This window comes from Neolamprologus brichardi, chromosome 13, assembly GCF_056152115.1.
Source record: "Neolamprologus brichardi isolate AB-2024 chromosome 13, ASM5615211v1, whole genome shotgun sequence".
Lineage (NCBI taxonomy): Eukaryota > Metazoa > Chordata > Actinopteri > Cichliformes > Cichlidae > Neolamprologus > Neolamprologus brichardi.
The window spans coordinates 12,310,376-12,324,840 of NC_142116.1; the positions used below are offsets into that span (position 1 = coordinate 12,310,376).

At 40.8% G+C, this 14,465-nt stretch overlaps 1 protein-coding gene across 2 annotated transcripts in view; it reads right to left on the reverse strand.

The window, feature by feature from the left end:
• Nucleotides 1-14,465, reverse strand: part of adam12b (ADAM metallopeptidase domain 12b) — an 88,970-nt gene that overhangs the window by 41,986 nt on the left and 32,519 nt on the right. For both annotated transcript variants that reach the window (XM_035904674.2, XM_006783720.3), the window contains exons 4-11: nt 11,626-11,704; nt 8,794-8,870; nt 7,972-8,155; nt 7,194-7,259; nt 6,354-6,425; nt 5,776-5,945; nt 4,984-5,068; nt 1,096-1,244 (exon numbers count right to left, since the gene is read on the reverse strand). In XM_035904674.2, the coding sequence (XP_035760567.2) occupies nt 1,096-1,244; nt 4,984-5,068; nt 5,776-5,945; nt 6,354-6,425; nt 7,194-7,259; nt 7,972-8,155; nt 8,794-8,870; nt 11,626-11,704 (882 nt within the window). The remainder of the gene's footprint in view (nt 1-1,095; nt 1,245-4,983; nt 5,069-5,775; nt 5,946-6,353; nt 6,426-7,193; nt 7,260-7,971; nt 8,156-8,793; nt 8,871-11,625; nt 11,705-14,465) is intronic.

The following is a 14,465-nucleotide window of genomic DNA, read 5'->3' on the forward strand; positions in this document are numbered from 1 at the left end:
AAGTACTGCAGTGAATGCTTTTTGATTGGTTCAGGTACAAAGGAAGTTAGGCTGATAAACATTTTGATCTCGTATCCCAGCTGTGGCCACAACAGAGAGCAAAAACCCAAGTCCCAATTTTAAAAGTGTATCTAAATTTGTGTTTTTTCAAATTAAAAGCCACGTTTTCAAAAACTAATTTGTCAGAGAACACGACAGAATGAGCACTTAAACTGTAAGTGGACAGTTAAACCACAAATCAGTTTGACATATTTTACCCCCTGGCCTTTAACAATATTTATCCATTTAGATTATTTTGGTGTCAGTTGCCCAGCTTTGAGAATATCTGCTGTGGAAATGTCTGCCTTCTCTTGATACTATTGAACTAAATGGGATTCAAAGTTGTGGTGCCAAAAATACATGGAAAAAAAAAAACCACGACACAAACCCTCAGCAGCAGGGCTTATTTCCAGAAATCATGACTCTGTTACGAAAAAATAAAATACACAAACTTTGCTGTGAGGAGCTTCATGTTGGAACCGTTTTCTCTTTTATTGAACAATACGCCAAACATCACTGTGCAGAAGAAAGAGCCCATATCCTCACGTTGAAAGGCACTTCCTAGTTTAAGCGTGACAGGATGTAAGCATTAACCCCCACTCCTCACCCCCTCAGCCGAGCGCTGATGTAAGCTAGCCCCAAACCTCTTTAGGTTGGTGTATGTAGACAACAGAAAGAAAATAGTTCCTACATGAAACTGCTCACGAGTTTTCTTTTTTTTTTGCTTTTCGAGTAACTAGGTCATGATTTCTGGAAAAAAAAAGACATTGCTGCTGAGATGTTTAAAAGTATTTTTATTGACACTTGGTGAAATACAAGGCAAGTACTATCTCTTTCCATTACACTCAAGAGAAGGCAGACATTCCTACAGTGAATAACTGTAGAATAACTGGGCTTCTCAAGCAAAACAGTCTAGATGGATAAATGTGCAGGGGAATAAAATGTCATATGGATTTTGGCGGGACAAATCAGCTTAAAGCTACAATCTAAATGCAAGTAATACAACTGAGGATTAAAAAAACCCAATTAAGATAAAAAAGGTGCCAAAAATCTTACCCTGTGGAGGGGGTCATGATGCAGCCTCCGCGATCAACGGTCATCCTGCAGCCGCAGCCGCGCTCTGGGGTGTCATGGTTCATGCCAAAATTGTGACCCAGCTCATGTGCTAAAGTCACAGCTGCACCCAGCGGGTTGTCAGAGTGATCCTATAATGGACAAAAAAGTGAATCCAACATGGTAAATGTGTGCAATTTTGTGCATTTGACTATGCGTGAAGTTATTTAGGGAAGCTATAAGCAAAGAAAAACAACAAAAAAGTGGACTGAAGTGAATTATCCCCCACAAAAAAAGCAAAGAAAAGAGAAGAGTTGTCAAAGAAGAAGTTTTTAAGCTGCAGATTCAAAAAACAGTAACTGTCCACATTGCTCCTTTTGTCCTTCTCTTATTACTCATTCTCCTCATGGAGGCCTGAATTCATCTGCCATTCCACTACCCCTGCAGACCCAATCATACCTGCTGCCAGTCGAGACAGCTTCTGCAGGAAGTCCCTATAAACCTATCTCTGTGTGACTTGGTGCTGCATTGATAAGCGAGACAAGGGAGACGGAGATGGAGAATGACACGCGCGAAAGAGGGGGAAGTTTCACTTTCTGCTAGTTTTATAGACAGACTTGGTGGGAAGAGCCAGACAGAGATGGGGGGCATTTGGAGGGTAACCGAGATATTAAGTCAGTGTAGTGTATAAAGCATGTGTGCCAAGGTGAATGGGAATGGTAGTAAACAATGACAAATGACTACAATCAAAATGTGTTATTATTTTGCCAAAATTCTGCTGTTAGATAAAATACATCATTTTCCACAAACTGTAACAAAAAAGAAGAAGAAAACCACTAACAGGTTTTGACAATCTCCTTTCATTCAGCGCAAAACAGACACATTTTCATGCACAGACTAATGGGCAGCATACATTTCTCACAATGTTATCTGAAAAATGAAACTGATATTACCATTCTTTTTCTTTCTGTTAGAAAGAGTTACACAAAAGAGAAAAACATTGATATCAATCCCATGAATGTATAGTACACATGATATAAGCAACAGTAACTCATAAGCTTTATTTTGCATAAAGAAGGAAAACAAAGGGAAAACATTTCGCCTGACTCTGCCCAAAGGTAGAAAAAATAAGAGAAAAATCACCAACTGTATCATGCATTTTTTTCCAGCTGTGACTCTGAATACAGATTCCTCACTGCATGCCTCTGTATGAGTGCCACTAATGTCAAGCAATACATTAACCTCTCTGCAGGTTTACACAGAGATAAGTAATGTAGGTGACTGCTGGTTGCAGATGAGCCTACGCACAAACCTCCAGTATCTCAATATGCTGTGCAGACCAGAGCATTGAGTAAGCAAATTGGTTAATTCAACTTCTGCCATGAGGAGTGCTTGAAATGGGAAAGAAATGTTAGGATAAATGTTTAAACTAAAAGAAAATACAGAAATATCTGTGACAGCAGATAAAACACCAGTGATGAATTTTGTAATATTCCTTGAAATGTCTGTGTGTTAATGTGCAAGATTCAGAATTTGTAATTAAGCAAACCTCGGGGAAAAAAGAAGGAAGGAAAGAAAGGCTGCCAATTTACTACTGCGCATCTTACCATGGTTCTCTGCCATGCAGCTTATATGAGAAAATGTCATGCTTCCCTCGAGGACAAGGTCATATGTCAATGTTAAGGGCAAGATGAACCACTTCCTGCTGTGATTAAAGATCAGCATCATGGGGAGCTGCACCCTGCTTTTTCACAGCAAGGATGGGAAAACTTTCCATGTTTACCAGTGGGTTAGTGCATCTACACTGTGTGTGTGTGTGTGTACGTGTAATTTATAGCTGAGTGCTCCCTCACAAAAAAAGTGTAATATCAGAGTCAACAGCCACAGCCATTACTTTGAAGCTGCTACGAGCTGCTGTTGTAATGGTGAGAATTTGTGGAGATGGTTGCAACCAAGAAATGCTATGATGGGTGTGAAAATAACTCTCAGACGACAATACTGTACCACATAAAAATCATTTACAAAAAGACTTAGGAAGAAAAAAAATATAACATTGTGCTAAAACAAAAAAGTGAGGCTGCACTGAGGAAGATTAATACATTGTAGCGTACGGTTTGAAGAACAGTTCATCTCCTCTTACTGTCCCCTAACTGCTTACGTGGCCCTTTAATCTTGGTCCAGACCATCTGCTGTATGTAAGTGATGGGGAAACCAAACATCTGGAGAATCCTCAGTACGGCCACGGCCAGAGGAAAACATCTCCATTAATGGGGGACACATCTGGGATGAGGCATAATGGCACTGGGATGATAACCGCTTTGTGATTTGGCGCGGATATCAAGTGCTGTAAAAGGCAGAGGAGCCTAACAGGCGGCTAATTTACTACGTGTCGAAATTCAGTGCACCAGGGGTGCGACACAGTCGTGGGTAAAAATGGATTTTTGATTCAAATGTATGCTGTGCAAGAGCTGACATTCACTCACAGATAGATCAATTCATCACATAAAAATGTAAATGCGGTTCTGTTCGAAAGTCGAGGTCCTTTGATTTAATCCCGTGCCCCACCAATTCTACTAGCAACTCTTCATTGGCACCCTGTTAGCTCTGGAAATTAATTTAAAATCCTTCTCCCCATATACAAGGCCTTCAATAATCAATCAACAATCTTAAATACCTCTTAGTACCATATTACCCCAATAGAGCACCTTGCTGTCAGACTGCAGGCTTGTTCCTGGAGGTTTTAAACGTAGCTATCAGGCCCCTCTCCTCTGGAAACAGCTCCCAGTTTGGATTCAGGAGACAGCATAAAGCATAAAGCGTATAGTTAGGGCTGCTATAGACTTAGGCCTCCTATGATACACTGAGCATTGACTTGACTCCACTTGACTCTTTTCATTCCCCAGGTGAGAATGCCATTAAGTTTTTCCTTTTCTCTCACATAATTTGTATTTTGCCCTGTCTCTTTATGCTATCCTTTGTTTTTTCTCTATCTCATCACAAACAGTCACAGCAGATGGCTGCCCCTCGCCGAGTCTCCTTCTGATGGATGGTGTCTTCCTGTTAAAGGGGAGTTTTTCCTTCCCACCATCGCCTAATGGTTGCTTATAGCGGATCACCTGATTGTTAGTGTTTCTCTTTAACAGAATGATTCACAGCACCTTGTGGCAAATGCTGTTGTGGTGCTATATAGATAGAAAGTGAACTTTCAGCCTGCACTGGACTCATTCAGGAGTGACCCCTGCTTGTCATTGCAAACAGAAGCTCCACACACATCACTGATAAACTGGAGAGTCACACTGAAAACGTCCAGTAATTACCACATAAAAGAGCAGCATCAGTTTAACCTTCTGCCCACCTTTACTCATGTTCCCTCATTGAGAACTGTCCTCTCTTTCATTCCAGTAGCTGAACTGACATTTAGCCACTGGTATCGCTGAATTTCTTTCCATTTGTGATCGAAACACCAGGTCGCCAAAGCTTGCAGTACCTGTCCAGCTTTAGAAGAATTTTATGACGGATTGTTGTTTGATGAATGCTGACCTTGACAGAAAGCCAGTTTAACACGTGGGTCTGAAAGAGGCATTTGAGTTGCAGCGCAAAAGATTGATTGCACGACTGTTAGACTTCAAATAGCAACAGTGTGCGTGCTTGCAGAGCAATCCTTCTAAGAGTACACATTTTACATATTGTTATGTGCAAGCTGATGTTTGCCTGGCAGGCATGTCTGCAAGTGCCCTTCCAGCAAACAATGAGCACCTTTTCTGTGTAAATCGGGGCTGGATTGTGTTAGCCTGCTGAATCTGAACAATGTCAACACTGATACAATCAGGCTACGCAGAGGAAAGGGAGGGTGGAGGCATGCTGGGAGTAGTAGGAAGATTTTACACTCACCATGACAATACCTCCAGACTGCTCAGCAGTGCACATACTCATAATGGGTGCCATGCCAATAGTGGTGCCCTGGAAGTAAACCCCACTGCCAAGGAGAGAAGTAGGAGACAGAACTTTTAGAGGAGAAAACTGCTATTACATGTTTATAGTAGTCAAAGGAGCTTGCAAAGAAAAGCGTCTGGACTTCTTTAAGTTACTTGAAGATGTTTCACCTCTCATCCGAGAAGCTTGAGAGGTGAGATGAGAGGTGAAACGTCTTCAAGTAACTTAAAGAAGTCCAGACGCTTTTCTTTGCAAGCTCCTTTGACTACGATGACCTGGATGACTGAGAACCTTCACAGACATGTTTATAGTAATGGTATAAGTGAAAAACTTCAATTTTCATCTTTTTGTAAAAAAAGAAAAAATGGTAATTTTACCAATTAGTTTTCCAAATATAATTGTTTAATCATCTCACACCTGTCAGGAGAATATGTAATTGTTTCAGTCTGTCTTTTTGTTAGCAGCACTGTTAAATTCTACTAACAAATTAAATGCATTACATTTTCAATCCAGGAATTTATGCCCTAACATAACCAGGTAGGCTATCATATCTTCTTAACCACCAAATGGAAATAGTAAAAACAGGGAAATATAATCTTGATGTGAAAATATGAAAGGATTCAGATGAAAATCTCAATCCTGATTTCTGTTTGGGTCCATGCCCTGGTGGATGTATGTGGTCTCACCGCTACATCGTGCAGTCTAGGTGCAAATATTGGACTGATTACATTTAATAATTTAGATGTCCACCTTATAAGCTGAGCATTGTCGTGAGGTTTCTGGGGAAGCAGTTTGACTTTCCTCCAGTCTAAGAACTCGTGCAGGGTGGTGAAGGGATCTTGGGTGATGGGACATTTATCAGAGTCGCTCCACACCTCCAGACCCACAAGGGCCACCCGGATGTTCAGGGCCCTGTAGAACTGCACAGAAGATTTTAATAAGAATGGAAAAGCATGGAGAAAACACAAATGTCCATAAGACTGTTACATAAGTGAGGCTGTTTAATGGGGTTTTACCTTTGTTCACTCAATTAATTGATGTATGATTCTTTTCATCCTAGCAAGCCTAATCAATCACACGTTGCCTTATTTTTCTGACAGTATAAGATCATGTCTTTGCCATTTCCTTAAAGTAAATCTATCTGCCTACACAGCGTGTAAGCTATAGAGACACAGCTCAGGCAGTGGTGTGAGGCAGACTAAAGTCAGCTGCTTTAGTAGGAAATTAATATATCACGCAGACGTGCCATTAATCTCTGCTGCCAAAAATATTTCTATTTTAAAAAGGTGATTTATCCCTCCTGTGCAAAGGGGAGGAGGATGTTTTACCTTGTCCACATAATTGGCTATCTCTACCAGTCTCTGCTTCACCTTCTCCAAGTCCTTTCCTTGTTTCTGAAACTGAAAACAAAATTGCATGTAATCAGTGGAAGAAATTACACTCGCAAATTGTGAGTGTTTCATGAGGACATAAGAGACTGTCATTTCCAGAACATAGAGAAAACCCCTCAAACCACACTAAAAGGACACAGAAAAGCAGTGATTTGTATGAATGAGTTGAAATATTCACTGGCACTACATTTTTCTGCGTGTTGGGCAGGTTGTCAAGCTGTGACCATCTGGATCTAGAAAAATCTCCTAGCGTTAGAGAGGCGAATGGCATGGCCACAGGGAGCAGGTATGCTGGCAGATACGACAGCTTGCAAAGCTTTGGATCCAAATTGCAGCTCAAGTCAGACCTTCCAGTTTTACCCTTCTGTGCATCCAACTGCACCGATGCTGGACTGCATATCTAAGCCTAACAACATACTTGATCCCTTATCCTTCCTTTCATTTCCTTTCCTCCCATTCAGGTCAGTGGCATTAGCAGAGGGCTGTCAGGAGGAAGCCCCACAAATAGCTCTTCAGTGCTTATGGGAGACTATTCACTATCCACATGGTTTTTCCCCGTTTCCTGTCTGCTCTGCTGGGAAATTGAAAAAAGAACTTCCTGTCAGAAAAGAGACCACACTGCTTGTTGCACACTCATCCCTCTCTGCAGCTCCAGTGGGATCTATTCCATAGTTACTACAGCTCATGCTTATACCACAAAAGGATTGTGGGCTTTCAGTGTGTCGTCTCTGCTGGTCAAAAACTGCATTTGCGAAGAGAGGCAAGTAGGTGCATTACCTCTCTGTTGTCTGCAACAATGATCAGCTCGACATATTTGGTTGTCTTCTGAGCATGCCTTTTATGCTGTGATAAAAACAAAGATGGGAAAAGTTTGACAGTTATTAGGAAATGCGTAGAAGATCAAGACACCATTTCTGTCATTTCTTACCGCTTCTACTTAAAAGACTTAAGATGAACCTTTAAAAACTGCAACAGCTAAAAAAAGGTATTTACATTCTTGCCAAGAGATAGATGAGAAGATAACACTTAAACGTCTGTTCACTAAATATAAAGATATAACCTGGTATCTATCCTGCTATCTGGTTTTAGCATGCAGGCTAAAACACTGCAAATCAGGCTTTGTCCCAGCTGATATATTTCCTTTAAAAAAAACAAAGATGAGATAATCTATCTAATTAAGTACTGTATATAGGCAAGTTTCACTTCCTAAGTCAGACAGAGTTCTTAATGCTTGTAAATAGGGGCAGATGGATGCTGCACCTGCTCAATGCAAAGCACTGGCCAAACCTTCTGCGTGAGCCCTTGACTCCGTGCTCTCAATGCTGATAAAATGAGTGTCAAACCCAAGGCAACACCCTGAGGGAACTCATCCAGACAAGAATGCTTGCCAATATACTCATCTTGGTCAAACGCCCATTTATCTTTGATCAGTTCAATGATAGGCCTAACCTTCCGACTCGCTTAATGGTGAAAAACTGCAAACCAATAATGTAGCACTTAGCCGCTTTATCCAGTGACACTGTGATAAAAAAGAAAAACCCAGTAATAATCTCACCCTTGTGTGGAAGGACTTGAAGGGGCTTTCAATGTGGTTTTCAACTGAGGACGAGTTGAAGCTGTGGCCGCATGTTCCGGGGGTCAGCCTGAGCTCTTCCACTCGGTAAATGAAGTGAACTCCGATGTCATCGCCAGACACAGGCTCGATGATAAATGTCTTGTTTTCAAGTGCGATGAAGCCTCTGCGGAGACAACAGGATAAGTCGGAAAACAAAACCTCAAAGCATGACCAGTCTCTCAAATGCAGAGTTTGATTAAATGGGCTCTCTCTAATGGAATACATAACTGGGCCGGCTCTTTTCCTGCAATCCCACTTTTACTAAAACCAGATGTTCTTTTGTTTGAGAAAAAGACTACATTTTTTTAAAGACTCACATCTTTTGATGTCAGATCAGAAATATATACCACACATTAATAACCCAAACAAATCTAAGTGGTCCTTATGGGGAAACTTAACATTTTCTATTCCCAAAATGCTTCCTTGCTGTTGGATTAAGCAGAAAAATGTGCATGCTTAATACTTCAGTTTAAATACAACTTTGGATTGTGGTTCATTTTGTAGCAACAGCAAGATTATAATTAGTGCCCAAATGAGTCCAGACATTTACTGGATCCCACCGTGAGTAAAGACAATGAGGTGTGACATTTCACCAATTCCTACGAGTCACACCAACTCACTGACAGCACGCTTAAGGGCTTAAGAGAGATGGGCTGCTGTGCTGAGCGACTTAAGTAAATATAAACATTGGAGTGGCAAATAGCACTTAAAGGGCAGTGTAGTGATGCTGCTTGAATGCAAAATGATGCCTGAGATTCTTACCGAAGGCCTGAGCAGGCACTGAGGGTAACGTCTGAGCTGGGATGCGCCTGCACTTCCCCGTGGTAGTAGCAGTGATTCTAAAAGAGAGGTTTTTTTAATGTGAACAAAAAACCCCCGCCAAAACCTTTACATGTTAGCAATAAGAAACACTTTTAAAGAAACAAAGTGTGATATAAAATGTGTCATACTAAAAAAAAGCAGAAGAAGAAAGCAGCTTGTCACATTCCTATCGCTGTACTGAAGCTCTTACCTGACTTCAAAAGAGCAATACAGTACAAAAGACACTGGGACTATGCTGATGCTGTCCCAACTCATGTTCATTTAAATTAGCATGCTCTGAAGAAATCTGTCTACACTCCCTTTCTATAAAAAACAGGCCATTTAAAATTAATGCAACTTATAAAGTTGAAGAGAAAGCAGAAAAAATTGGCACGCATGGGAGGTGACAGTAACATGGTAATTGTTCGCCTTTTGTTAATCCATCAGACTGCTCTAGTGGAAGGAAATGGGGACATTTAAGGCTCCTCAGAAACAGTGAAAACGCTGTTGTCTGACCACAAGGGGAACAGAGAAAATGACTCTCATTAAGAGGGAATACAGACCTCCATTTACTGTCTAGTAGCACTCCAGCCCTTTTAAATCAACTGTCATTCCCCACTACACTGACCATTTCTCATTCCCTGTACTGAACTCCAGTAGGAAGAAATCTGGGGTGGGATTTTTACAAAAAGATGAAGTGAAGAAACTCCCATTTAATAAGTTCACTACAAGGTAATGAACTGGTAATGGATTTGAGAATCATTAGATTAAGGATAAAAATAGAACAACTATAAAAGGCTCTGTGCTCAGGCTGTGTTTGACCTAGCTAGGTTCACCTTTTACAAAGGATAACATCAGGTACAGTTAGTGACTGTCTCTGTGTCTCTGACGTTTTTACAGCAGCTAAATGTTGAGTGACTAAATACTCAAATGAAAATACAGAACAGATAATACGGTCATATGAAAAACAATGTTTTCACTTTAAGCTTTAATTTGTATCATATTTCATATATCCAGGATTTTTTTGGCAACTTATTCCTTAAAACTGTATTATGTCATTTATTTAGTTTTTTGGGGAAAACAATGACACTGATGATGCAGATATCTAAAAAATGATGCATTAAATATAATACGCTGGGCATTAAGAGGTTAGAAACATGGAATAACATGCTTTGGACATTTGAAACCAAAGTGGAGATGTTTTCTTACGGTGTTTGTGAAAACCAAACACGGCATATCAACACAAACACCCCATAGCAGCTGGCAAACAGCGGTGGATGGGTGATGATTTGAGCTTTTTCTTTCCAGCCACACGACCTGTGCGCCTTGCAGTCACTGAGTTTAGCATGAATTCCTCTGTATACCAAAGTGTTCTAGAGTCAAACGTGAGGCCATTCGTCTGACAGCTAAAGCTTTGAAAGTGGGTCATGCAACAGGGCAGTGATCCCAAGCAGTGCAGCAAAGCTACTACAGAATGGCTGAAAAAGAAAAGAATCAATGTGTTGCAATGGTCAATTTGCAGACCTCAACCGGACCTGAAATGCTGGGGCAGGACCTTAAGTGTGCTGTGCATAAACCAATACCCACGAACCTCAATGAACTGAAGCAAGACTGTAAAGAAGAGTTATTGCTGGTTCTACAAGCCTTTGAATCATGGGTGTACTTATTTATTCACACTGCCTCATAAATCCCTGTGAAAACTTTCTTTTTCTCATGACTGTAAATCACAGTCAACCTCTTGGTATCTAAGTTATTCATTTCCTTAAAGTTGTTAGCTGACATGCACTGCATTGTTCCAAACTGAGTTAGGTATTCTAACCAAAGACAGACAAGAACTGAATAATGTTTTGTTAAGCAGCATGAAATAATGACCCACTGCTAAGCTGCTTAAGGAGTCAATTTACATCCTAAATTAGAGGTCAGGTCAGGTTTGTTTTATAGGTGTGGGCTTGCATGCTAGAAGAGTAGCAAATGTTTTTAAATCATTTGCATATGAAAAATATATAGAAATGCAGGTTCAGTACAGCACATTCATTGCCACTGAATCATGGTTAACACTTGTTCAGCAGGTACTGAAGGTCTCCAGTCTGTTAGAATTCTTCTTACATCCACCAATGAAGGATTAAATGATAAAAATTTAAACTGTGGGGAAACTGGCTAAAAAGTGTCCCCAGTGTCCACAATCCAACTAGGCAGCAAAAAGGGCAAGAGGCTGTGAACTATGTTAAAAACAAAATAAAACAGCTTTTTTATAAAGGATCAGTTGTGCTATTTTTTTCCCTGAGCCACATAAACTGATTTCAACCATCCATGTGTCACACTAAAAAGCCTCGAGAAGTACTTTCTCCGTTTCCAAAGACTAGCGAGCACTTCGCCTCGCACAGCTAGCATGAACACAGCATAAAACAAGCAGTCAAGAATAAACCATCTGCTAAAAGGGGATTCCATAATAAAATCCTGATGGCAATGTTGGCTGAAAAACTACCAGCATGAAACACAGCTTATCATCAAGTAGGCCACGGGATAGAGTGTGTTCACCAACAGTGGGAGGCTTTCAAATACAAACTCGACCACATGGAAGCAATTAAAAAAAACAAAAAAAAAAAACGACAACAAAACTCTTATTTCTGTCCTAGATTTGATTTTAAATGAGTAAAGCTGATTCTCTGCAAGAAGAGAAAACTCGTCTGTCTTTGTGAGTTTTTAAAGGGTCACTTTTTACAACGTGACTGTGCAGCATCGCTGAACATCAACTTGACCATAAATGTCAAAAGCACTCCAACGCTGCCCTACCGTGAAGTTGTGAGCACCGGTGACTGCACTTCCATCCTCCCGGTAATGTGTCTCGGTGTAATGGCTGGCAAAAAGACCCCTAAGAAGAGAACATGACAAGAGCATAAAAAACCCATTTATTTACTCATCGATTAGAAAAAAGAAGACTTTGTTTTCAGACAACCGAGAGGACTTGACCCTCAGTTGACTTTATATGTAGATTGCTTGTAAGGATTTGGGGGATGATGTGGATGAAACACTTAGCAGTCCGAGGCGGGGAGAGGCTTGATTTTCTGTAAATTTATTACGTGATTCATAAGTGTCCTTGAATCCCCTGGCATTCAGCATGAACAAGTTGAACCAAATGCTGATGTAATTTCTCAGCATGCGTGAGTGTGTGTGTCTGTGCATATCTTTTCAACTGTGTGTCACTTGTGTGTGTGTGTGTGTGTGTGAGAGAGAGAGAGTGGGTGTGCTTTCCTCTACAGGCCATGAACAGATGGACATGGAGAGACCCACCCTGAGCATTGGCAAAGGAGCAGCAAGAACACCCATTTTTTGCAGCTGTATACTCAGATTGACATCAGGCAGGATGATCTCAGGATGTGTGTGTGTGTTAGAGTGCATTAGAAGAAGAGAGGGAGGTGGAGATACCCAGAAAACCAACAATACGTCTTGCAAGTCTGACGTGTATTATCCTAAAGGTGATTATATGGCAAAAAAGTAACAGAGGAGACTTAAAAACTAGATCACACACATACCCCACAGTGCTGTGCCAGCTCACGCAAATCGCATGTACCACAAACCAGAATTAGATGAGACGAGTGGCAACGGTGAGGCATTAACAGTGTGTTTTTTTCTTCCATTCTTCAGGTCCATTTAATGTCTTATCTGGATATTTACAGTTAATTATTTTATCACCCGTTTATAGGAAGATCAATCCTCTGTGCCCCGAGCCTGACCACATTTAAACTTCATTAAATACTTATTATCGCTTTAATGTGCCTTATCACGCCATTAGCAAGCTCTAAACCAAATCTGATAAGCCGAGCGGCCAGTAATCACTTTGAAGAGCCCGGTACGTCTCATAAAAATTTGATGACACATCAGAGGATGCTGCATGCTTCTCGGAAAAGCCCAAAATATGTATCTTAATAGTGAACATTTAACAGTGGCGCTCGGAAACAGCCACAGCACAATTATAGGAAACGAAACGGCTCAGTTTGCCGTAAAGATGGGATTTGTGTCACGTGAGCGGTAATTCCAAGCAAATGCTCTCGTGCTGTATTTTTTTTGGGACATGTTGGGAAAGCCAGCTTAGGGGCAGTGTGGCCGCCGGAACTGAGACACGCTGCGGAAAAGCTGCAGGATTTACATGATGGAATCTCCCTGTAATCAACTTGTTGGCAAGAGTACACAGAGTTTATGAGGCCATGAATGTTTACTGTGCGTTTGCAGAGAATTTCCTCACTGGTTATCTTGCACTGCTGAAGACTGTTTCATGCTTCTGTTTCTCACTGTCGCAGCGCTCTAACGTTGTGTCGTGTATCTGACCCAGTACGCAGAATGCTCATGTTTGTAACTAAAACACAGCTACCTAAGGAAGAAAGTGTACACTTCCATATAATTAAGCAATTTTTACTGGCGCCAACGGCCCGCCTCCGTCGTCAATCAATTTTCCATGATTATGCTGCAAAAGACAAAGTGTTAACATTTTTGAATCATGGGGAAAATAAATACATCTTTTACTTGTCCTCATTCCACATGAGAAAAATGACGGCATACTGTGAGGACCGATAATTTGTTCCGTAGCTGTTACTGATGAATAAGTTGCAGGATGTTTTATGCTCTGCGGGATGACTCTGTGTCTACACCACTATATTACACCTCCACAAAGAAAAACACATTTTCTTTTTCATTTTCATTCCTGTAATTGTTTAAGTCAATAACCACAGATTCTGTGGTCCTAACTGTGTGTTGCGATTCATTAGACACAGTGTAGTATCTAATTAACAGCTCACTAATGGCCGCCCAGGTTAAGTGTGATAAATGACGGGCTGTTTAACAGAACCCCTGGGAGGCAGAAAATAATATTTGTCTTAAAGAATAATCTCCCATCTTACATGCGCCTCCTTAGATTTAATTTAACTTTTCTGAAATAACTGCATGAATTATTGATTGTCTCTAAAAAGCCAGATGAATAGCTTTCCACAGCCTCCTTTTGAGGCTAGAGTGCTGCTCATGCGTGTGATGTTTAAATATAATTAGGAGCATGATTCACTATTTGGAAAGGACCTTCCAGTAAATCTAAATCAAGACTCCCACATATGTTTGCAAGAGCGCTCATTGTGTTGCTGAAATAGCCGATCTGGCCTTCGAAATCTGACGTCCCGCGACGTCTCTGATGAACATACAGCACATTTGCGTTTCCATTCCATCTGCTTGCATAAGTGGAACGCTACGCTATATCATACACAACAACTGAGGCTGGCAGAGATAGGACTAGCACAATGCAGGGACAATACAGACAGGGACAGCATAAAAACTCATTACGGCAGACCACAGAGGACCTTTCTTCATTTTAGAGGCATAAAACAAACTGGCAGATGTTATTTTCTGCCATATCTGAAATTACAGGAGACAGAACTATTGTTGTCTCTGAATTGAGCAAGTATTTTGATGAGTTTTATTTAAAAAGAACAAATCAAATCAAACAGACAAAGAGTCGCTACAACGGTGTGATCGATGAAGCTGAAACTAAATGCATCACTCGGTGTTTACACAGATCGATGTTTATAATAACATCTTTCTCTCTTGATCCAGCCAGTACGACGTTCTGTGCAAGTGCAGAAACTCATTTA